Raw genomic sequence first — 26,825 nt, forward strand, 5'->3', positions numbered from 1 at the left:
CTCTGAGAAAATTCGATATGAATATTGAGCTTCTCGAGAATTTTTAGCATTTCGATCACTTCCTCTTTACTTCGAATGTTACGCGCCATGGTCTAGTACTAGTTGGGCACTTTGCAAATCTTTTCTCAAAACCGCAGACCACCACATACGTTGCACGCCCATCGATTAAGCGCAGAGTTGTGGGTCGGTCAAAACGATTTCAATCGCTTGCAACTTGAACACATGAAGGTATGAACAATTTTATTCCATGTGTTTTGTATCGGTAAAACAATTATGATCGCTCTCCAGTTTAGGACTCGAGCCCTAAAGTGATTCACTTCCTCGGCGAGATATTTTGACATTTCTTCATTTACTTTTTGGCTGGCGCATGGGCCACCGGCGCGAAACTTGTTGGACAGTCTGCGGATTTAAGTAAAGATTCGCAATGTTATTCACCACATTTTCAATTCCTATTTTTTAGTATTCAAATCAATCAATGTGATTTCTTGCTAGTTGAGTGACGTTTTACTATTAATACACGCTAATAATCAATTTTATTCTGAAAACTGACATAAATGTGGAAAAAATGATAAGTTTAAATGCTTGGCCCATTTTCGATTTTCATCGAGGCATGGGCCTTTTTTATTGGCCAAAATAGAATTTTATTAGCGTGCTTGGCCCAAGACTAGGCCTTTTCGGTTTTCAATGAATGAGCTAGAGAGAGTCATTGGCCTCTCACCATGCTAAGGCCAATGACAGTTTGCGAAATTTTCCGATTGTAGGCTCTCTTGATGGAGCGAGAACCAATCATTGGCCTTTTCGAGCGGGGGTCAATGAATGATTTGGAAAAAAGCGGTTATTGGCCGTTTTGAAAACCGAGTTTATAACGGTAAGTTTTGTGATTATGTTGACAATGTTTGCACAGTTTGTGGGTGTTGGGAGATGCTATCGAATGGTATCAAAACCCGATTTGTTTACAATTTGATTATTGGCCCTTTAGAATTGTTACGCGAGATTTCAATCCATCGACTCAATGGCATTTTAATTTACATAATGACAGCTCGTGTCGAAGTAAAATTGGCCGAGGGATGATTTCAAAAGTGATTTCCTTACTAATTTCAAACGTGTTTTAACAATAGCTTCAGGTCTTCGGAAAATGTCGAAACTTTGGAATATGGTTAAATTTTTAACGTAGATTCAGAATATATAAGAAACTGGATACCCCTAAACAAGCTAAGATTTGCACGAAACCTATTCGTTACAAAACGAACAATACTGTCGTCCAAAAAATTTGCTCGGCACGTCTGTGTCATTCGAGTTTTTCAACAGTTGTTACTCAACTTGACTCGGTTACTAGTGGGGTCGATAGGTGACTTCTGAAATATGATTTCTTATTGTGTTCGACAGTTTCTAATGGTTTAATAATCTTTCCTTATATCACCGATGTCCCTGGATTCTCAAGAGTTCATTTTTCGTATAAAGATGCATGTCAAAAATTATAAGATTTGCGGAATTTAAACAACATCCAGTACCGATTTCAGATATAAAGCGTGTAGATTAGTTTTTCAAAGATTAAACAAGCTTTGACAGACTTCTAATATTTTCTACATTTTTAATAGGATAATTGAAACACTAGTATAATATCAACAATTAACCTACATGTCATATAACATTCTTAGCCACAGCAAAACTAAACGTTCAGCGTAATTTTTGGAACTAAAATAGAAATTCTTAGAAAAAAAAAACACTTTTATTCTATCTATATTCTGATATCAAGAGTTGAAGAAACAGTGGGTTATCGGACAAACTCTTGAAATAAGAAATTATTTCAATTGCCTTTAGTTTCTCAATAGCTATTCCACATGTGTTGATGTGAAAGAAAAAAAAATTGAAGATTAATCCAAGGCCCTACTCTTGAAATAAAGTTGGCGAGATTTAACAGAAGATAAATTTTCAATTTGTGAAATAACAACTTGCGGGCCGCACTACTCCAATATTCAAAATCACTCCGTGGGCCACACAAAACCTTGCCGAGGGTCGCATGCGGCCCGCGGGCCGCAGTTTGATGACCACTGGATTAGCGTCTGCTTGGTAAGTAATATTAATAGGAAATAAATAAAATTTCATTACAAGTAGAATTACATGCGATGTTCATTAGGTGGCCGTCTTGCCCCATATGGGTGGCACACTTGCCCCATATTGTCGAAAAATAGGTTATTTTGGATGATATTTGAGAAGCTCCAAAACTAATACTTTTTGAAGTTATTTTCTTTTAAATGGCACAGTGGTTACAAAAAGATGTGAAACTAACATTTCTTTTCTTTATTTGAGGCTAAATTGGTGGATTTTATAAGCTTCGGGCAAAGTTAGAGAACAATTTGCTTAAGGTGGCACACTTGCCCCAAATTCCGCTAAATTACATTGCGCAGTAGCTAAAAAAACGCTGTTTTCGGAAAGCATCGGGTGATAGTTCCTTGGGATTCCGACTGGAATCCTTGGGATTCCGACTGGAATCCTTGGGATTCCGACTGGAATCCTTTTTTTTCTGTTTCTGTTCGGGATGAACCACTGCGACCAGTTTTCTTTGATTTTTTGTGGTATACACTGAGGCAAAAATACTTAGGTTTTCCATAAATCAAGACTTATGAACCAGCCAAATTATGGTTTCATTGCACGCTTAAACATTTCGAAAATGGGATCATAAGTTTCATAAGTGAGAGCTTTGAATTCTTTAACAACAATTACTTGAAATATTTATCATAGCAATCGCTAGAAGAACTACTCCGCTTTCGATGTTGGCTACAAGTTAATCGAAAACAGATCACATGTTATCAAAACATGTCAATTTTTGTGCACGCCTGAAATAAAAGGCGAACAACATTATCGATTGATAATACGATTTGAGTTAATACCATTGCGTTTATTACCGAATTTCATTGATTGACTTATGAAATTCATTACTGAAATTCTTCACCAAAATCATAAGTAAAACTTACAAATTTCAACAATAATATTTGTGGCGCCAGATCATAATTATTCCTTAAGAAATTATTAAGTTTTTTTGCCTCAGTGTACCCGTGTCCTTGGTTTAGTGCATGTCGTTCTACTCCATTACTATTGAGAAATAACAGGCTATCGACATGATGGAGACACCATCTTCTATGGTGACAGAGAGCTCGATTGGCTTGTCAGATAGATCGGGCCCGGGACATCCTGTCTACTGCAAATCGCTGCAGTTGATATAGGGCATGTCCATTGCCTGAGAAATAATGAAGTAGTCGTTTTTTATACAAATATCATTCTTTACCATTTTGCATAGAGCCTCTTTAGAAAAAGATACCGCTATTTATACCTTTTGGAGAAAACTTTTTGTCACCATTAAACTCTCAAAAGCGCGCCCCTTAATCAGGTTCGGCCACTAAGCTGGTTGAATGATACTGATTTTGACCATGCATCGGTACTCTAGCGTATCAAATTATTGCTTCTACTTATAAGGTTCAAAGTCGTTTTTTGAAACTGTGAACAGGTTTCATCCCATGAAACATTTAGATTCCTTGAAACAAAATGCTTATTTTAGAAGTTAAGAGGTCTGCTACTCTACTGATTCGGAATCGTTTCCCTCCTAGATATCGAAAGATAAACTCTTGAACTCGGAAAGAAATTGTCTCATGAGTTGAAACCAACCTCAGATGCTGATTAAGCCATTTTTTCACTTCGACCTCCTCATTATCTAGGACAAATAGGTGGGTCTTAGTGCCTTGTTACTCTCTTATACTCTTCCGACCCTAACTTATAAGTATTCACAAGAACAGATACAACAAGAGTACAATATGGTACTGGAATCCTTGGGATTCCGACTGGAATCCTTGGGATTCCGACTGGATTCTGAATCCCAAAGATTCCAAGTGACATCTCTAACTGGAATCCTTGGTAGTCCGTTTGTAATCATTGTGAATCCGACTGCAGTATTTGAAAATTCGACTGGATTTCTTGCGGAACCGACTGGAATTCTTGCGAATCCTACTGTAATTGCTGATAATCCGACTAAAAAACTTGCGAATTCACATTCAGGGGTTCTTTCGGTCATTGCCATACAGATTTCTTCGTAAACTCCTTACGGATTCTACCAATTGCTTCAAAAATTCCCCCAGGGATTATTCCAGGAAATCCTAAAGGAATTGACGTAATGCTGGCAACATTTTCATCAACCTTTTGAACGATATTTTCAAATTCACTGTGGACCTAATGCAGTACTAGAAGTGACACTTATTTCATGTCATTATTTCGTCTTTTATTTCATCATTTGTCATCATAATATCACGCGTATCATTTTGTTAAACTACTTCACGGAACACAAACGTCTATATTTTGTCTTTGCTCTGCCCTTAATGTTTAACACACACGCAAAAAAATTGTGCGGTAAAAACTACCATTTTAGGGGGTTAACTTAAGCGCGCGCACCGGAAATTTTCAGCAGACCAGAAAGGCGCTTGATTTTACCATGTCCGTAGTCGAGATCAGATTGTTGTAATTTATTTCTGTCAAATGTACCAGTAGTGTGGTGGGATGTACCGTAAACATAGTAAATTTGTCTGAAATTTCATGGTAGTTTCAAGAATGGGCGTAGTCAGCTAAAATAGTAATTTTTACCACAGAATTTTTTCCCGTGCACTGTTCAATACCTTACCCGGTTGAATCAAAACTATAATAAAAACCAAAATGCCTTTAGAGAGAATTTTAAGATATTTTATTAAAATAAATAAAGAAATGACAAACTTGCATTCTTCCATAAAATCAGCTAATAAATAACGTCGTAATAGACATTCACTATATAGGTTCCTACGTTGTAGAATCGTAATAAATAATTGGATTGGCCATGTGTTTGCACTAGAAATTTGTTTAAGCAAGGCTCCCAAAGCGTATCGCATTTCGACACGTTTCATTTTTGTTAAGGTTCCCCCAATGACACCGCAGTACGAAGCAGTTGGTCTTAAAACTGACCATGGCTTAGATTAGAAGGAAATATGTCACGCTCCCTGCCGAGCTGCCTATTCTAACCGATGGTTGCTGTACTGTGTTCGATGGAATTCGCTGTCGTAATCGGTGTTTTCGGTGGCGGCGTTGCTCTCGTCTCTCGCCGCGTTGTCTGCTGTTTGCTCTTCTTGATATTCTGGCAGAGCTTCATCGTCTTTTGTGGCACTGGGTTCCGTGTTGAACATGTTGGCTCCTTCCTCGTCATCGGCGTAGTCGTAGTTTAGCTCATCCATCCTTTTCTGAGCTTTTACCTGTAACGAGAAACGTGGATTGAAATGATATGTGATCGTGATGATCGGCACCTTAATACTCACGCTGTTGGGATAATCGTTCTCCGAATCGGGGACGAATATCCGTAGTGGAGCCGTCGTTGTCTGTGGTTCTTCTGTCGCTCGTTTGCTGTTCTGAACATCGTTCGTTGCTCCAAGAGCGTTTGCTACGGCCTGTTGATGTTCTTGGTAGGCTAAAAGGTAATCCGTTGATTGTGTTGAAGCAGGTTGTGGTTGCTGCTGTTGCTGTTGTTGTTGATACAGATCTTGCTGAGCTTGGGCAAGGATTTTATCGTTTTCGGCCTGTCTTTGTGATAGATCGTAATACGTTTGCTGTTGTTGCGGTGGTTGATATTGCTGCTGATTGAAAACAGCTTGCTGACGTTGTTGTTCTTGGTCAACATTGTAGTGATAGTAATCGTTTGATGAGAGCTGATTGTGTAGATTTATGGTACCATAGTTAAGAAGATTAGCAATCTCGCCTTCCGTGAGTTGATGACGAGAAGCTTTGTCGTGTTGCTCGATGAGCTGTTGTTGAAGTTCCTGTTCGAGTTGGCTCTGCTGCGGAATCTGTTGTTGATGGAGTGCTAGTTGTTCATGGCCAACGAGTTGTGCGTACGTTGGGACGTCATTGGAGTGCTGGGATTGCAGGTCATTCAGCTGTATTTGACTAACGGCAGTTTGCAATTCCTGGAGCTGATCTTGTGTAGCGGCAAGAATTTGACCTGTGCTCGCAGCTGGTTCGCCATGCTTGTAGGAGTATGAGTTGAACACAAGATTTCCCGGGTCAGGTTGTGGGGTCTGAACAGCTCCCAAGAAGCTGGTCTCGGGTTTGAAAAGGTTCGTTTGCAGCTGCTGCTGGTGGTTGTTGAAGAGGTTATTGGACTGGGTCACGAGATAGGTTGGGTTGTAGAGCTGGAATTAATATGGGGATATTTGTTAGTTTGAACCGAGGGACATTTCAACGAAGGGACCACTAACCGAGACTGGCATTCCCTGTAGCATGGATGTCTGTTGAAGGATGTGTTGTTGAAGCTGGGGCTGTGTGGCCAACGGGATGGCGTAGCCCGGTTGTGGAGCAGCTGCGTTGACGAGTTCGTAGTACGGTTTCTGAATCAGTGGGGCAGTGTTAGCTTGAGGAAGGTACTGAGTTTGAGCTTGAGTTTGCGCTTGGATTAGCAGGTCATTGGGTAGATATTTTCCATTGCTGGGTTCGCTGAGCGGGTCTGAGGTGGGCTTTAGGGTTTTACTCGGCAGCGATGGGTCGGGATCCGGAGCGAAGTAGGTCTTCTGGCCGGAAAATGGGTTTTTCAGCATCACATCGTTGGTGTGATCTTCGGTGACCTGGTACTGGTGGATCGTTGCCGGCGGATACGGTGTATGGTGATGGAATGGCGCAATTGGTTGTGGCTGAACGAATTCGACAAAATAGAAAGACATACAGGGAAAGGTGTTTAGCAATTTCATTTATTTCTCTCTTCATGTTTCACTTTCTTTGCAAGGCCATAAAAATCGTGTTGAGCAGCCAAGTAGGGTCTTATGAATATGGTTTCGCGCTACGTCGCACAAACTAATGAGGCGGTGGCACTGCAACAATGATGATTAGGGGAGCATTGGCGTGGAACCTGAGTCTTATGGTGCAATTTTGTTGCTCACAACATGACTCTTAAATTACAATTTTGTTTGTCGTGAATTGCCTGAATTGCTGATTGTATAGTTAATCTAATATAATACATAATATATACATAAGATTCAATGACAGGCACCATCTATACCCAATGATATATATATTATTGGAAACTATATTTTTGTCTGCGCTAATGCCGTATAATTTATGATAACACCTAAATGCCGTTAGCAAAAAAGTGTGTACATCGTTATTTCTGAGCATATGAACGATCTAACACGTTATTACTCAACGATGAAGAGAACATCCTCTATACTGCTGTGGTGATGCTTTGGATGTTTATTGATTTATTTTCTAAGAGAAACGATGAGTTCACACTTTGTAATCAATCATTTTTTGTGTGAACATGTATTTAAAATTACAATTGATCTATGATGGAACGTCGGTGGTTCTATTTTAAAAAATTGTGCAACCTTCCTTAGCCGAGTGGTTAGAGTCCGTGGCTACAAGGCAAAGTCATGCTGAAGGTGTCTGGGTTCAATTCCCGGTCGGTCCAGTTTTTTTACGTAATGGAAATTTCCTTGATTTCCCTGGGCATAGAGTATCATCCTACCTGTCACACGATATAGTAATGTGAAAATGGTAGCTTTGGCAAAGAAAGCTCTTGATTAATAACTACAGTAGTGCTCATTGAACACTAATATCAGAACCAGGCTTTGTCCGAGTGAGGACGTGATACCAAGAAGAGGAATAAGAAGAAGAAAAAGAACATCAAAACATCTGAAAAATGAAAACACCAGAAATAATTCGTGAGTTAACGCAAAGCTTTAACTGTCGCTAAGGCTGCTCCCTTCTAATGAGAACAATTTTATTTAGCTACTTAAGTTCCCTTCTAAGTTGAACCGTTGAACTTATTTTTCAACATCCTGACCCAACGGAGTGAATCAGCCGTTTAGGCTTCTAAGGCGAAATTTATTTTTTGAGAATTTACTTGTACATACAGCAATTTTCTTCAACTAAACAAGAGTGAAAGGCATCGGGTATCATCGAATGATTAAGTTCCTGTTTGAATTTCATCCACAAATTTTAATTGAAATGCTTCCGATAAAGGATCGCTTCTGTTAATTTTAAATATTCTTTCCTCGCTGTGTAATTCAAGATGTAATACAAATTTGGTTGTCATCGCAAGCGAATATGGGTTCCCTTGTCACCAATGTGAAGTTTCTCTGTTAACGGCTTTAATGATAATGAACCCTGCTAATGGTATGGCGTACTACAAGATGTGCAAGACTACCACAAGATTGAGCGCATCCGGCGATGGCGTTTTGGCGTTCGACTGCAGCAGCAGAGTTTCAAGCTACAGGACTGTGGGATATAGAATCTTCTGTGACGGGAAGTAGCAAGATGCACAATTGATCGCAGGCATGAATGCAGACTAGATGAGTTTATGCTCACTTGTAAACCGACTCTTTACTTGGTAAGTCGTGTGAGCATCGCGTGGAGGATGATTCATTTCCCGTTGAAAATCGAAACTCCACAAGGGCCACAAGAAACTCCACATAGAGCGGCTGGTCGGTCGAGAAAACTGGAGGATCTGGAAGTTCGCAATCAATACCTATCGAGAAGTAGAAGATCCCTGGGAAGCAGTGGAACCAACGCCCAATGAACACGGAACGCTCCTCGCTGTGGACTCTCGGAAGGGCAGAATCGCACGGGGATGAATTATTCTGTTCCTCGATCGGATGCATCCTTGTTGTGGAGGTAAAAACTGCGGCCGAGATGTGGAAGAAGCTTTGAAACACGTTCGAGAACACTGGATTGACCCGCCAGTGGTGCCTTCTCCACAAGCTAATCACGACGAAACTGGTCAGTTGTGGATCGATTGAGGCCTACGTGAACCGTATGATTTCGACAGCGCATCAGCTCATCGAAATTGGCTTTCCCTTGGACGAAAGATGGATCGGTATGTTACTGTTGGCTGGCCTACCGCCGAAATATTGCCCTATGGTGATGGGGCTAGAAAATTCTGGAAAACAGGTAACAGGTGACATCATTAAAACCAAATTGCTGCAGGAAACCGTTTTGGCAGAGCCTACTACGGAGCCTGAATTCGTTTCTGGACATGATTCGAAAACAAGCATGGTAAGTTAACCAAGGCAACGACCACGCAAGGTTAAGGATCGCAATGCCGCCGGTGTGAAAAATTTGAGCACATCCAAGGGCACATCGCAAGAAATTGTGGCTCAGCGAAACAAATCCGACAAAAAATGGAGAAGCTATTTGTGTGAGAAACCAGAGAGGACGATGGTATTTCGACTCTGGCTCGGTGAAAAACAACTCACGAGGAATTAAATGCTACTGAAGCACGTGCGGCCGGTATGTGGCAAATACGGGAATCATGAAGATTATTGCGGAAGGATCAGTAAAGCTGCGACCCACGTATAACCCTAATACGATCCATGTGACAAACGTCGAGCTGATTCCGGAGCTGGCACTAAATCTACTGTCGGTAGGTAAAATAGTTGGCTAAGGTCATTCGGTTACTTTCACCAAGACAGGTTGCAAAGTCATCTATCTGACTGGCAAAATCATCGCTACTGGACTGTTCAAGTTGGAACAAAAACTATCCAAGGTGCTGGCGTGTCCATCTCGAAAACGGCAGATGTGTGGCACAAGCGCATAGGACAACTGACATCGCGAAACCCGCTAAGGTTACGAAATGGCATAGTTGATGATACAATGGGGAAGCAAACCCGGCTTCCATTCGATCACGAGGGATTACGTGCGGGCGAAGTTCTGCAGCTTGTTCATTCAGACATAGCCGATCCGATGGAAGAGAACACGCTGGGAGGCAGCCGTTATTACCTGTCGTTTTTCGACGACAAAACTAGAAAAATTTTCGTCTACTTTTTGAACACCAATTTAAAAGAAAAGGTGCTGCAAAAGTTGATGACTTTCACAGTATGGTTGAGCGTCACACTGGAAAGAAGCTGAAAGTGCTCAGAACAGATAACGAAAGGGAGTACAAAAACTGGAATTTATAAATACTACAAATAGTAGGGTATCCGTCAACAAACCACGGTGGAGTACACACCAGAACAGAATGAACCCACTGAAGAAGTCAACCGAACGGTGATGGAGCGCGCGAGGTGCATGTTGTACAAATCCAAACTAGCCAAATCGTATCTGGCTCTTACGCCGAGGACCTCGGAGCGAATCCAATCCCCTATAGTCACTCATGACATTAAAAGTAATAGCGACGACTTCCTTCGGAAGGGAAGTAAAGCCATTGGTCCCGCGATGAAATAACACAGAGTTAGAAATCTCGTTAGTAAGGCTTTATTCACAAATTTCACAACGCCAAAAATGGTAATTTTTGACACCCACCCACCCCCTCGTAACACATTTTGTATGAAATGTTTGATCTCGCATCAGTATCTCTCTGGCTGTGTAGATCACACCTAGCGTGTGATCGCATTCAATTCTTCCCTTTTGCGCCCAGCATCAGTAGCAGCCTAATTTCATTATCTCTGCGGAATTAGGCATCGTGGTGACACACCGCAAGCGTAACATTGCTTTGTGCCATTGCAATGCATTGTACGCAGTATAGGTAGCATTCAAACCGTACTACCTCTACAGTATATATAAGCCACACTTGACACAGCATCATCAGTTGTAAATTTGTATCCCTTTGCTTGTACCTTATCGTTCGTTCCCCACCGAGCGGGCACGCTGCCCCTCGGTGGTAATAAATTAGCAGTAAAGTAGTGTGTTTGAGTCAAGGGGTGGATCACTTCTGATGCATCTGTGAAATTTCAATGCATTTAAATGCACACTCTGCAAATTGGCAATTCATGGCTTGCTCCAATCTTTATTTCCTATTCTTGTCAAAATGTCAAACTCATTGAGCGTTTCAAGGCGCTCAGGAAAAGCTACTGCTCTCCAAAAAAAAACACTAGCTGAGTTTCCTTGTATTGTAACCGGTCTTGTCCTCTGTCCCGACTGATCTAGCGACTGATAGTGTGATACCATCCGATAACTATACTCGTAGCCAGTGTGAAGGTGCTATTTTCTGATGCCGATTGTAGTTAGAAAAGTCTTAATAATTTACTGCAAACCGGCAGCTGTGTAAGCATTTTAACAAAGCTTCAGACCAGCTCCTATTATTGCTTTTTTTTTTTGTGGCCGCAGTGAGGAAAATTCTAAACACTTCACTTTCGGTCGGCTCAGGAATACGTGCTTCAAAGAAGCCTCGGCCTGGCTGCTTGTGCCACTCCCTCCCCGGACCCATTGGAGTTATCGAATATGGAATCAATATAATCCTAATCATTCCGCTTGAATATTCGAAACCCCTATCTCCCGTCAGTCTGTAAGCTAGACAGTGTAGTCGCAGGGTGTCTAGAAACGAATTTTGTAGTGTCTGTTATTTCAACGACTTTTAGACACCAGTCATGTTCCTTCATGTAATCCAAATATTGCGGTAATTAAACGCTTCTTCGTAGAAATGTACATTCTGCAAAGAAAACCGGAAGCAATACTTAAGAGGGAGAATATCAATTTAAAGAGCTCATCGTTCTTTTATTGCCCCCAACATCCCCAACCGACATTGTTGGAAATAAGATAAGAAATTAGGACAAAAAAATGCAATTGATTGTTTTTTTTTGTTTTATTATTAATTAGCGAATTTATGCAGATTCTTTTTGCCACTGGTAAATAGGTTTCTTGGGAAGATGGTTCCGAGTACTTCTGATTAGTCCTCAGTATTCCTGTCGCCCGGCCATTTATCTTTTCTCCACAATGTACGCATGGGCCGTTCTTGAAGAAAAAGTCCCCAATTTATCAGATGCTTGATCTTCATGTCTAGCATCGTTCAGGATTTTGAACTGATTTTATATCCGGTTCTAAAAAAGCTTGAATATCTGAAACGAATAAATTTTGTGATTAATTAGTTGAAGAAAATCATTGTAGAGTATCAATTACAACAATTTCATAACAATCACAACAAACAATGACGTGTTGCTATGGCACTATACAATGGAATGGGCCTGTGCTAAGTTGATGTGAATACCAAAAAAATGCATTTGATGCAAATTGATGTACATCTGATGTGCACTGAACAAGTGATCCACCCCTTGGTTTGAGTCGTTGTTCGTATACCAAAAATTATCACAACGTAGGGAAAGACATCCTGGCCGCAACATGAATATATTTTGAATTTTGTATGAGCTGTAAAATCTTAAGGCCACCCGGATAAAAACGTATCATTCAGTGAATGGAATAAACCATTAATGTACAATATAACGTATTGGATACAATACAGCGTATTGTAATTGAATGTCGAAGCAATATTATTCATGTTTGGATATACAATTCAAAAACAATATAATATATTGTAACAGAACATTGTATTGTTTTTAATTGGTTTTATACCTTACAATTTTGGTCAAATTCCTATTTTCGCGTAAAACAACTGTTTGCTTTTTTCTATGTAGCTTTGCTGAAAGAAATAAACAAAACAAGTTCAAAAAGCAAGAAATTTTGGGTGGAAAATATTCAAAAAGTAAAAATAACTAGTTTTTTAGAAGTCACTTGACATTAGCTGTAACGACAAATGCAACCATGATACAGTTTGTTGAATTGTTTTTGTATTGTACAACAATACACGAATTGTTTATCAAGACAATACATGAACAATATATCGTATTGTATTTTCAAAATGTTTGTATGAGAAAATATCTATATTTGTATTGTTACGATACTTAACCACCCATACATTATATTGCAAAAATCTCATATACCATACAGTGAACTGTTCAAAACAAAATATTGTACTGTAATTGTATTGTTATTATACAATATACTGTATTGTATTTCCAATATATTGAATGGTACTGTTTCAATACGTTATATTGTTTTTGTATTGTATTTTTTATCCGGGCACCCACCCACCCCCTTTAGCGTTATGAAATTTGTCAAATCTGTCCAACGTTTGGAACTACCGTGATGTACCCGTGCCGAAGCAAAAACGGAAGGAGACAAATTTGCACATATCGGTATAGGCCTCTGCACTGTTTAGATTTTGTATGGGATTTTGACGTTTACTGGCCTTGTTGTTTACACAATTTACGAAAGAGTGAAAGAGAGAGGTTGAGTTTTGTGCAGAGCCCTATATTGTATGCAGAAAATGGGTCGGTACGGTAATCGTGTTTCGATTTTACATTCCATCGCATTATTTATAATAAGACACCCCTATTTCTATCATCATCATCATTATCAGCTTTTTTGTTTAGTACAATCTGCAAGAGGTCAGCTTATTTTGTTGATAAGAATTTTCAAAGAAATCCATAAAAATGGTCCAGTTCTGTGAAGTGTGTTTCCGGCAGCCGAAAGCCCCCGGGACGCTGCTGCTGTCGTCCTGCCGGCACATGTTTTGTCGCCAGTGTGCCACCAGTCTGGGCCAGTGCTGCGTTTGTCAAGCCCCATGCCGCACCGTTGAAATCCGACCGGATGCGCTGCCGGGGGATCTGAAGGACTATTTCATCCCGGCCGAGAAGTTGCTGACCAAAGCCCTGAAGGTGGCCCAGTTCCAGCGGGACAAACAGGATGCCTACATTTTGGGGCAGTTGGAGATCAAGATCCAGAAATATGAAGCCAAGAAGAAGTTGATCGCAAAACTCCGGAAGCATTACGAATCGTTGAATGCGGCTGTGAAGGAGGAACAAGCTCTGATCCGGAAGCTGCGAGAGCAACGCAAATCTCCCGGGATGCTCACGGCTTCGCCCAATAGTCCAATTGTGGTGCGTAGTCACATGGGATCATCATTACGGATTGCGGCGCAGACAAATGCTGCTAGCCCTGGAACGCCAATGAGTCTATCTCCTGGTGCTGGAAGTGGATCCCGGTGGAGTAATCTGATGTCGCAAAGCTCCAGCGCATCGCAAAGGTCCAGCGTGGGACGGAGAAGCGGAGGATCTAGTGCGCCACCGCGTAGGCCGTCCGTTTCGCCGATTGCAACGTTCAAGAAACCAGCCGATCTGGTGTCCACGGCCAAGGCGGGAATTTACGAACAGACGGTTCGGAACATCGACCGGGCCATGCAGCGGTCTCGGGAGTCAGTGGTCCGGGCAAACCGCCGCGGGAATGATATTGAACGGGCTAGGAATGGAAGGTTCTGAGAAATTAATCGGTAGAACTGATCCATCAGTTCTTTACCTCTCAGTTTGAAATTTCATAATATAATGCTAAGTCGTTAAACCAGATCAAAATAAAATAATTATTTTCTTACATAACTTCTGTAAATTATATTAGGCAGGGATTGAAATCTGAGAAAATTGAGAATATTTCTCACTTATCATGATCCGAAAACACATAATGAGAACCAGTTTATCATCTTCTGCTTCATATATTGTAGATGTAGTTGTGAAACTCAGAGGAAAATATATCGCGACTAAAAATGAATGCACCAACGTGCGAAGTTTGATTTTTGACCAACTTCGCCGCGTCGCAACTTGATTCTCAATAGTGCGCATAATGCACACGGCGGAGGGCATAGATGCGCACTATAGCGAAGTGACTTGCGACGCGGCGAAGTTGGTCAAAAATCGATCTTCGCACGTAGGTTCACCAATTTTTAGTCGCGAAGCAGTATAGTATGCACTCTGTTAAAAAAAAACGCTAGGAATCTGGGTAAAAACAATTTAAAATTGGTGATATTTCCATACGCATTTTGATGAGTCGGGAAAGCGTGCGCAAGTTTCGACAAGGAAAACAAAAACAAACTGTGTATACATCAACCGGTGCTAGGCAGCCATGTTTTCGTGGTCAGCATCAAACTCAAGAGCAACAACGTACAATGGCCTAATCATATTAGGGAATTTTTCCTCCAATACTAAAATGTGTTTCTAGCTAATCACTTCAACCCAAATTGACTTGCTGTACTGCAATCCAATAGTTTGCAACCGTTTGTTTGTTCTAATAACTGTTGTTATGCGGGAAAAGAATTTTTTCGGAGAAAAATATTTCGCCATCATCGATTACTATTCCTCAAACGGTTATTTGTTTACAAACATGGAGCTGTCAGTGGGAACCATTTCCCATTAGGAACCAGAGATGTTTGCTCGTTATTTTTCAATGGGGTTGTATGGGCGGTGTCAGGAGGCTAGGCTGACCATACGTACCGTATTTAACGGGACAGTACCGTTTTCATCCCTTCGACGGGCTGTCCCGTCGTTTTATGGAAAATGCTCGAATTGTCCCGTATTTTAGGAAATGGAGAATCGGCACATAATTTTCAACACCAGTAAAACAATAAAAATAACAACATAACAAACAGTTTTTAGAAATATTTCACAGTTTATTGTCTTACTCATCTATTTTCGAAGTAATTATTAGTTTCTCAAACAGAGTTAAACTCGATTTGTACATGCTTTTGTTTAACTTTTTGCGTTCTCATATTTATGCCAAATTTTGGTGGATTTCCAAAATACAGATCTTCATAAGATAATTATTCTATAATACCTAAAATGAAAAAGAACAACTATATGTTTACTTCTGATACGCAATTGATTGGATTAACTGTTTAAAAAGTGGATATTTCAATAAAGTAATGAAATATTAGAAAAATTTACGTTTGAATTGGAAATATTGAAAAGTGTGACGATTTTTTTTAGAAAATTCTTAAAAAAACGCTGCTTATCAGAAATTAAAGAATGCGCTTCAAGGTTCTTAAGTGATTTTTATTGAATCATACAGACATGTAGCTTGGGAATGCATAATCTGGTTCTGCTATTTTCCCTCGAATGGCGGTTTCCTGAATATCGTTCTCCCAACGCCAGTTCTCAGAATGCTAGTTCCCTGAAATCCACGTTTCCCCTAATAGCTAAGTTCTCAGAAAAGTTCTAACACTCATAATTGTTATAACCTTTCGCATTTCAAGGTGGTGAACAATATGTATTTAGTCGAGAATGATCAAATATCTCCTTCTTTGGTAGCTTATCGATCTTTCTAACTCAACACTATCTCACTACCCGAGCAGAAGCAAAGTTCTGACCATCAAATCGAGATAAAAGATCTGAAAATAATTTCAAAATTTTATTCCTGGGACTTCTGAGCCATAGCTTAATTTGATGTTGAAAGATCTAAGGAATAGCTCGCTGATAGGAGCTGTCCATTAATTATGTAAGGGTTAATGGGGGGAAGGGGGGTTTGAGATTTCTTACGCGCCATACAATTTTTTTTTTAATTTTCATACAAAAAATCTTACCATGGGGGAGGGGGGTTGAAAAACCCCGAAAATTGTCTTACGTAATTAATGGATCGCCCCATATTGGTGAGATCTTATAAAAGCTTAATATGATTTGCTCATAGTATTCCAGGAGTAAATTTTAGATATTATTTTCGGATATTTTATCTATTATATCTTTCAAGTTAATATCACTTTTGTATGTACATTTCTAAATTAGGTATTACTTAGCTTTTCACCTGCTAGGGTAAAGACTGTTATTGCACTTTTTTGAGCTGCATTGCTTTACAAGGGAACGCGTGATCCGGGGAAATGGCTTCGGAGAAGCGGGCCATTCGGGGAAAAGTAGCACAATCGCATAATCTATGTCTTTTAAAATTGTCCCGTTTTTGTTTTTTATTTGTCCCGTTTTTATCTGGTTGGCCTATGGTCAGCCTACAGGAGGCTGGTATCCAGCTTTTTACGAGCGATAATGGCCGCCACAAAGAAGCTAGCTTTCCGGCAGGGACTAGGCGATCTGACATTTGGCATGGGTTGTTTGATTACAAATCGATAAGATCGATAAATAACTTATCGATTAGCTGTCAAGCTACCCAACCCAAATGTCAGATCGTTTGATCCCTACCAGAAAGCGAGCCTGATTGTGGCGGCCATTAGCGCTCGTAAAAAGCTGGATACATCATATATGATGAGCGTATGCGAGTGTTCGTGTGTTCAAATGTCACTAGCTCTATGAGCCTATAGGCCTTTTCATGTGACAGATCCGTCTATGCATTTGTTTACATCGGTGGAGGACCGGTGCTAACACGGGCCTGTCATTTTCATAGAAGAAATGTCAAAGTGTTTCCCGATCAGCTGATTTGAGACGTCATGTGAATAGGCCTATGCATGCTATAAAACGTTTGACTTTTACTGTGCGCCCTGTTTTCAAGTTGCCCGTTAGAGAGAGCGAGACAGCACCAACACACGGCGCACAGTAAAAGTCAAAAGAACAAAAGGATTTATGGCACGTTCAGAGGCTCATTGTCTGTAATTCGGGTATTAGGCCAGGGGAAGTGGTTCACCTAGAGTGAATTTATGTCAGAGAAAAAGTAGATTTTGTATGAGAATTGACAGAAAAATGAATGACAATTTCATCCACTTCTCCTGGCCTATTCGTCAAGGAAAATAAAAATGAAAAGAATCGATTGAGAAACGACGGAGATATAGCTATCTGAAGTTGACCATATTGTATGGGAAAACGACTTTGTGCATTTTATATGTCCGACACTGAACATTCAGAATAATTTCGAGCAGAGTTTAACGTGGTTAAATTGTTGAACAAAGCTGTATCATGTAAGTAATCCATGTCGTTTAAAAGTTATAAGCAAATTAAATTATGAAATCTCAAGATGCCATTAACTCATAGAGATCGTTCGATTTTGTTTTCTGTTTGGACCGCACTATTTAACATTTTTATAGAACGCTCTTTTTCTATCAAGTCCCCATTGGGACAAAGCCTGCTCAATGTTCTTATGAGCACTTCAACAATATTATTGCTGTGTGCGTTTTAAACGCAAATAGCAAATGCGGGAACACAAAATGCGGTAAGGTTTTAAACAAGGAAGGCGAAGTCAAAGATTGATTTTCTTTGCTACACTCAGGCAAATGGACTATCGATTAACATAGGAACCCCTTATGAAAATTCGCCACAAGGAATCGGGTTGAAATTCATAAATTTGCCTTATGAAACAGAAATTTGAAAACAAAAATAGTTTTTGCGGCAACCTGGAATCGAACCAAGGACCTTGCGATCGATAGGCTCGTGCGTACAACCTATCGCGCCTTGGTGTGGAGTGATGCTAAAACTATAAATACATAAAGCGTTCGTATTGCGATAATCGTTCCATCTTTCATAAGGCAAAATGTATGAATTTCGATAGTCCAGTTCGCTGCGTGTAGGTTGGCGGTGATATGGATCATGGTTGCTAGGTATCCTTTGATAACTTTGTGTAACTGCATTTGAAGCTCAGTTAGAGAAGATTTGCACATCAAACGCAAACAACAATATTATGTATCCGGTAGAAATCAAGACCAACATTTATTTATAATTATTGTTTTCTCGGGCCCCGTGCGTCGCAGCTAATATGTGAATAGTGCGCTGTGTTCATAAAAATCGTAAGAATGCAGCGCCACACTAAAAAACTGATTTCAAAATCGCGAGTTGAGGCGCGTCGCGAGTCTCACTGGCGCGATCCGGTTTGGTGGCGGTGCGACAATAATAACTTACTGAGCTGAGCTTTCTTCGCCAATGTTGCCATTTTTGCGTTCGTATATCGTGTGGCTTTCTCCAGAAATTTCTCGATTAAATTTTGGGAATCATTTCAAGCAATTCATCAGAAAATAGTTCTATCGTGCGGGGAAACATTAGGGAGTAAATGTGACTTAGGACACTATTTTTACTGCTTAATAAACTGTAATTAAGCAATGGATGTGTTTCTGAACGCCGCATTCTGGGACCAATATTGTACAATACTTGTACAACTGACTTTCCTCAGGGATGTCATAAATATTTGTTTGCGAATGGCACATGCCTCTTCGCCAAAGGACGAACATTGGAGAGGATTCCAAATGAATTTTGAAAAAGATTCTGAAGCTCCCTCCCTGGTATAATACTAATGAATTACATAGAATCCAATGTAGAAACGTTGGAGCAAATGTAGAATACAATTATCAATAAGTTTAGACAAAATCGTTACAATCTCTTATTGATAATATATATTTGGGTTAAGTCTAGGAAAATGCGATTTTGTTTTTTCTCTTATAAACAGTTGCATCATTGCCTAGCGTTCTGAGATGAGAGAGAGAGAGAGTTCAATCAAACTTGTAGTCTGTCAACTTTATTCGCAGAAGAGAAATCGAGCGTGTTATTTACGCCCTTATTCTAGCACACGCTTGAGATATAAAAAATTAATGTAATGATAGAAACAATACTGAAAAAAAAGAAACACACTCACCGTCGATAAAGCCGCATAGGTTGGCGAGGGCGAAGCGTACGTGCTCTTGGCCGGGAACGTCGCCTTGGTCGGCTTCTGGATGTCGATCTCCAGGTGGTTGCTGTCCTCGAACGCAGTTATCTTCAGCTGGTGCACCGATTTGGCTTTGCTACCGGCCAGGTTCGGGGCCGGAATTGTATGAATCGCTTCATCCTTGGGGGATGTCAAGCGGCCACTGCTGGACGTCGGAATCAACTGATTGATGGTAATGAAGATCTTGTTAGCATCAATAAATGGTTTATTGCTTCCAGGGTTGGTAGCAGGTGTCTTTATGAATACTAAAAGCTAAAATAGCTAAAAGACAGCTAAAATGGTCTCCAAATTAATTTTATGTTCCTTATTCTGCTTACAGTCAATCCTGGTGAAAAAATCTAGAAACTCAAAAGAAAAATTTAGAGACCATAACGTGCCTTTTCTACATATTTTTTTCTTGGAAACATTCAGGCACTCTTCCAGAAATTCATCTAGAGATTTCTCCATTAATTACTGTAGGTATTACTCTAATTTTTTTCAGAGATTATCCCAGAATTTTCTACAAATAATTTTTTACCCATTCTTTCATCGATTTCTTCAGTTGTATTTCTAGCAGATTTTCCAAAGATTCCTAAATGAGTTCTTTCAATAAAATCCACAAAAGTTTGTTCCAGAGGTTTTAACGAAATTAATTTAGAGATGTCTCCAGTTATCCTTCTAGGTATTTTTATATGGGTTTCCTCAAGAATTTGTCCCCGGTTACTTCCAGCAATTGCTTCAAAACATCCTCCAGGGATAATTTGAGGAAATTTATAAACATCTTTTTCGAGAATTCTCAATAATTTTGATCTGGGATTGCTCTAAAGCATTTAATCAAAAAAATACTTCTGTATTTCTACCAAACATGTTTCAAATAATTTCTCATGTATAATCTTCATGAACTTTTAAAACCCACATGTGGTCTCTTATATCAAGGCCTACCGTATCTAAAGTTCCTATTTTCGAGACACTCAATCGCTTCCTGTGCTTCCGGTCCAATTTTATTGCGACCATCGTTCGGGTACCTACCGGTTTCAGTTTCTCGAAGACGATTTCTCCCGTTTTCGGTCCCGGCGGCGAACTCTGGAATTTGGGCTTCAAACTCAGATTCAGCACAAATGGCGACTGGGCGGCGGATCCTATGAGGGGTCGCTTGATCAGCGGCTGCTTCAGCAGGGGGTAAGTTGGCGAAAAGACGGACTTCACCGGGCGCTTCAGGCTGATGGGTGACAAGGAAGAGTAGAAATGGCGGTTAAATAAGAGGGGTATTAATTATCACAAACTGCACTGTAATTGAACCTCATCATCATTGCTGGCGCTGGTCGGACTGCTACCGGGGACAGTCGAGAGCCGCTTCGCAACTGTACCATGTACTGCTTCAGAGCAGCGTGATTGGCGGCCTGCTTCGAGGCCCATATCGGATGCACCAATGAGGGCTTCGAGAAGCTACCGACGAATGGCTTGAATGGCGGGTAATCGGCGCATGTTGCACTTATCGCTAGGAATAGGAGCAATGGGGTGTACTGCAAGGAAGAAACATAAAAATTGAACGTTAAAATCAGTTCCTAGTTACATATAGTTAACTTAGCATCTCTAGATATCTAGATTATAATTTACGTTTTCTAGATAGGATATACTAAGGAGACTTGATTCCCTTCTCTCAATGCGACTGAAACATTGATTGCAGCGAAATACAAATTTCAGATTTCTACACATTCTCTCATGTAAACATGTTTTGCCAAGATCATGCATAACAAATTGGTTCTAAATTGAATTTAAAGTACTTAACATTTTATACTTCCAATGACATGTCTTACGAAGCATTTAAACACACTTAAGTAAGGGTTATTAAAAAAAAAAAAATAATAATAATAATAAAATCGAACATGGTTTGATATCATACAAGATTCAAATTAAATACGCCTATTTCAATATATGAGATTTGCAAAAATTTTCTAGTCAATGATTAATTTCAAAACTTTGTTTATAAATGCGCTGAAGCCGAGTGAAGTAATTGTTTTGTAGCATAATTTATCGTCAGAGATATCACAATACTAGAATCGTAATCAGAGACATCACAATGTTAGAAAAATGAAAGTTTTGAAATAGAATTTTATGGCACAAAATAAAATATGTGTACATTAGTTCTGAGCTCAAGTGTGCCCAGCCTATATTTGTCAAAAAAAAAAACGCCCTCGATTTTACTTTAAGGTGAAACATCTCAGAATCTCAAGATGACCGTCACAATGGCCGACATGTACCCCTAAACTCGCGTTTGTAAAGGTAAGGTACCGTGGGGTAAGTGGATCATTTGATTGACCATAATAAGCATAAATACTTGAATATTTCGAATGTTTTCGCACCATTGCTTCATTTTAGGTTATATTCTCACGTGCACACTGATACTACTGCAAAACTGATACTACACGTGCACTAACACAAACAAACTTGTTGACTGCAAAAATCAATTAATTTTAAAGATGTTTTCTGTCGGTGGAAAATCCATTGCATCTCTGCCTAAAATCTAATACTATTAGTTTTTTCAACACATGGTGAACATTCCAGTTCTAATTGTATGAATCGCAATGAAAAATATGTAATTTTTATAAATAACTACAGATATATTGGTCATGGTACACTTACCCGCACTTTTCAATAGATCAAGTATTGTTATCAAATATTGGCAGACTACTTACGCGGATTTTAAGAAGTTTCAATGTCATCAAGTGTTGTTTTCCTTTACATTTTTCATTCTTAGCTTGAATTTGTCAAATTGGCCAGAGAAAATTGTAATTAATCCACCTAAAAGTATTGTATAGTCTTTCTAGTATAAACAATGAAAATTGAAATATGTAAACAATATTTATGTTTTCATAAATAGAATAAAAAGATTTCAGTATGTTAAACAAAAGTAAATGTAATAGACCATTTCCGTGAAAATTTTTTAATTGCCTATATGCTTTCTGTCAATTTATTGAACAAACTTTGCCAAGAAACCCATATGTTTTGAAGCCCCCAACTATTGAAAAACAGTAAAAAACTGGCGGCACGACTTTACACCCCACGGTCTCCTACAAATTATTTCTCTCCGATTTTTATCAGACCCCTTTTTCTCCTATGATTTTTGTCTCCACGTTGTGGTGAATATTTGATCAGCTGATTGGGGTCAATCATGACAGATACCTTTATTTATGTTTTCATCCGCCACTTCTACCATGGCTGGAATCAACAAAACAATCCGGGAAACCATCTTGGTGCTGCTGCTGGCCGTCAATGTTTTTAACTTCGGTTCCACCACCGGAATTTTAAGGTTAACTGTGCGCGCAAATAATATTATTTTCCCGTTTTTATTTGCCTTTACTCCCCGAGCACTTTCCATCGTAATTGTTCTACTAATATGATGAAGAGATCCAACACGACGAAATCTTTCACGACAACGGTGGGTATTATTTTCATTACTATCGCCTGTGGCTGCTGTAGTGCTCCACTTGGATATGAAATTGGATCTGCTCTCTTCCGGTTTCGCGGTTGGCTGAGGGTGGCGAAAAGAATTTCGCTGATATCCGGAAGATCTCCGCTGATCGAGATTGCAAGAGGTCCTTGATTGGCTCATCATTCTGTTTGGATTCCTGCAGCTTCCATTGGAATCGAGTACCGAAATCGTAATCGAAACAGTATGCTGTCGCACGGTGATATCTTCGTCCCCAGTTTGCCACCGGGGAGCAGAACCCTTTTCGAAAACTATCGTGGAGCACGGCACAGTCTTCCGGCGCGTAGATGAAGGGAATATTCGTTGTGGTCGTGGAGGATTTGTCGGGAAGACCTTATCCTTCTTTTAATTTGCATTAACGTCCCCACTGGGACTCTCAGTTTAGTGCTCTTATGAGCACTTGCACAGTTATTAACTGAGAGCTTTCTTTTCCAAACTTGCCATTTTCGCATTCGTATATCGTGTGGCCATTACGATTATGCTCTTCCCAGGGAAGTCAAGGAAATTCCCATTACGAAAAGATCCTGGATCGACCGGGAATCGAACCCAGACACCTTCAGCATGGCTGTGCTTTGTAGCCGTGGACTCTAACCAATTGGGCGGGACGGGAGTGGTAAAACGGGGGAGCATATATGCTCCATTGGCAGCAGATATAAAACGGTAATTGCTATCCGTTGTGAGTCTCAGACCATGTTGTCGTGTCGTCGTGTGCTTGATTTGACATTGACATTTTGTTGTGTCTACAAACACTCAACGCAGGGGTGAGATTGAAAGTTGTGGAAAAATCTCCACTTTGTTTACCCACAGGGTTGAAACAACTGTGCCGCACTACTAAAAATGTGGTGAATTCTCTAGTTTTCAAAAAATTATAATAAAATCAGGAGTGCATATAAATTAGATCTAGAAGCGTAAAAAATCATTAAAAACAATCGTCTTTCGAATAAAAATATAAAAACAGGGGGTAAGGTCTGACGGAAATGGTCTATTAATAATTTTAAACTACGAGTGTCTTTCGATAACATCGTTAGGATTTATCCTCAATACTTCTCTATAACTCAGGTGTATAAAAGAGATGAATTTTATCCAAAATATTCTAGTTACAATGTTTGTTTTCGTACGATTAAGTGTAAACTAATGTAAGGTACCGCGGGGCAAGTGGGAACTAAAAAAAAACGATAGTTCGAACGAATTGTTCAATAAAATTTTCAAATTTCAATATTTTTCAAATCCAACAGCACAATCACATTTTGGCAACATATTTGCTGGTGTGTGCATGAAACTGATCGAATAATTTCGAAATTGTGAAAACCTTGGAAGAAAGTTTTAGTATGAGCCATTTGACGCAGTTACCTCGCTAAACGGGGCATTGGGACACATCCAGTTTCATGCGTCAATCCACATCAGTAAGTCAACCATTACAATAATAGGATTGATAAATCATAGATTTTTAATTTCGAGTACATTTTTGACCAACCATAAAATACATAACACGTTTGGAAGAAAACGTTTATTTAATAGTATGTCACCTTGCATTTAATTTTAACTGAAAGTTTCTCAATAAAAGCGTAAAGAGGAATTAAACATGTTCAAAATATATCATTTATAAGTTGGTCATTAAAAATTAGCACTTAAACAATCAATAATTGACGAAATTACAAATATGTTTTGTTATTATTTATATGCATAATAGAAAACTGCTTAATGGGTTGGAATTGTTTTCCGTCATTACTAAATTTGGTAGAAATAACAAATAAAGTTCAAATAGAATAGAAAAATAATCGTTCTAATGATGCATTTCAAATTTCATCTCTGTGTTTGTTCAATTTTGAAGTTGTATTTCAAAGATAAAAAATAAATAAAAAATATAGAAGAACATTTCTTCTCCCTCTTATGCAATTAAGTAATTTGAAATTGATCTCTTTTGATAAAAATCATTTGTTTGGATGTTTTAGTGCTACTCCCAAATAGCCGTAGCGGTAAACGCGCAGCTATTCACCAAGACCAAGCTGAGGGTCGTGGGTTCGAATCCCACCGGTCGAGGATCTTTTCGGGTTGGAAATTTTCTCGACTTCACAGGGCATAGAGTATCTTCGTACCTGCCACACGATATACGCATGCAAAAATGGTGGCATAGTAAGCTCTCAGTGCTCATAAGAACACTAAGCTGAGAAGCAGGCTCTGTCCCAGTGGAGACGTAACGCCAGAAATGAAGAAGAGTGCTACTCTCTAGAAAAATGTATGAAACGTCTACGAAAAGTTTGATTCTGGTTTTTGTTTTGATCCCACTTACCCCGGGTACAAAGATATATTGAGGAAAGTTAGACCATCGAATTTTTCATATGAAATAAAAACAAAATACCGGTTTATCGTTAGCAGCTTGTAATAATACTTAAAGTTGTAGCTTACTGATGGAAATTCGATTTATAACACATTTATTCTTTGCGGGTCAATGCAAGACGTGAAACGGGTCACAATTTATCATGCAAGTTAAAAATGGCGCTGAATTGACAACTGTTACATGAACCATATGATAATGAAAATAACAATATGTTTTGTACTAAATACATTCCTTGTCATTGTATCTTCAACTTTCTAGAAGAATACCCCCATGCAAAACTTTTCTTAAGTGAGCTATGACGAAACTTCTCACTTACCCCAGATTCCCACTTGCCCCGGGGTACCTTACAAATATTTTTCATAATATTTTGATGAAATTCAGATTTTTTTTAATTTTAGAGCTTAAAAATATATAACATAGCACTAATAACAAGAATGACAGTAATATCATTCTTACTGTATATGATTATATAACATTTGTTTTGAGAATTGAGTTTTCTTTATAGGTGATCCACTTACCCCACCATGGTGGGGCAAGTGGATCATTTTTCGCAAATTTTCAAGTCACTCATACTCAATACATAACAAACAGAAAAATCTAAACAAAATAACGATTTGTACTACCGTAAACCGGGGTAACATTGATCAGTTTTTAGGATATTTCTTAAATATTTAATTCAAAAATGCAAATGTTCTGAGTTTTATATTTTAAAAATAAGTACAGCCACCCATAGCTTGTGACTATATACTGTATGTTGGTTTTTGAAAGATTTAAGCATTTTTACAAAAATGTTCTATGTGATTTTTTCATTTAGCTGATATGGGGTAACCATGTAAACAGCTGATATGGGGTAATCCATGTAAACAACGTTTGGTAATATTGAAAATGTCGTTACTTAAATCATGGCTCCTGAAGCCGAATATGATGTCCAAACGCTTACATCTCATTTATTTTTTGAGCTATTTTAAAATCAAAAACATCTCGAACAGTGGAATACGCCTAAAGGTCGGCAATTTCCTAAGGGAATTCTATATTCTTAACAATAATTCGATTATGTAACATACTTATAAAAGCGGAATCGTTTTTGGCGATGCCATTTTTAGTGAGAACTGCATTTTCCTTGCTCATATCGCTTGCAGAACTTATGTGAGACATGAATCTTCTGTAGTGTCATCCTTAACCATTGAAATCATTGTTTCACAAACTTGACAAATTTACGCATAAAGTTAACGCAATTACGAGATGAGTCATTCCGATCAATGTTACCCCGCTGATCAATGATACCCCGGATTACGGAATATTAGCTTCTCATTTGTTATCCACATTGAAAGCAAAATATTATTCACGTTAGCTGAAAATAACAATGAAGTTGACTATTGATTATTCTGTATCCACTTACCCCACGGTACCTTACCTGGAATTACTGGAATTCCAGTCGTAATCCCAAGGATTCCAGTCGGAATCCCAAGGACTCCAGTCGGAATCCCAAGGATTCCAGTCGGAATCCCAAGGATTCCAGTCGGAATCACAATAATTACGGTCAAATTTGCAATATTTCTTGTAGGATTTGAATCATAAAGAATCTCAAAAATTTTTAATGGAATTCTAATAATTCCACACCAGAATATAATAGATATTCCAGCAGAGTTACAAAGTTACAAATTCCCAACCTGAAATGATCACCATTATTTTCATAACTCATATGCTAACCCAAAAAGCAACGACCGGTACGGAAACGAGTTTATAAAATATGGTAGCCACCGGTGTGAGAATGAGTGACTAAACTAAAATGAAAACTCT

General features: G+C 39.1%; 1 protein-coding gene across 1 annotated transcript in view; it reads right to left on the reverse strand.

Annotated features, from left to right (window-relative positions):
• Positions 1-4,704: 4,704 nt before the first annotated feature.
• The window catches only part of LOC5578940 (myb-like protein AA), a 28,883-nt gene continuing 6,762 nt past the window's right edge, over positions 4,705-26,825 (reverse strand). Inside the window, exons 2-7 of the mRNA XM_001657178.2 lie at positions 20,497-20,720; positions 20,227-20,416; positions 19,147-19,380; positions 6,264-6,692; positions 5,328-6,197; positions 4,705-5,264 (exon numbers count right to left, since the gene is read on the reverse strand). Of these exons, the coding sequence (XP_001657228.2) occupies positions 5,028-5,264; positions 5,328-6,197; positions 6,264-6,692; positions 19,147-19,380; positions 20,227-20,416; positions 20,497-20,720 (2,184 nt within the window). The 3' untranslated portion in view covers positions 4,705-5,027. The remainder of the gene's footprint in view (positions 5,265-5,327; positions 6,198-6,263; positions 6,693-19,146; positions 19,381-20,226; positions 20,417-20,496; positions 20,721-26,825) is intronic.

Source organism: Aedes aegypti, chromosome 1 (genome assembly GCF_002204515.2).
Source record: "Aedes aegypti strain LVP_AGWG chromosome 1, AaegL5.0 Primary Assembly, whole genome shotgun sequence".
In the NCBI taxonomy this organism is placed as follows: Eukaryota; Metazoa; Arthropoda; class Insecta; order Diptera; family Culicidae; genus Aedes; species Aedes aegypti.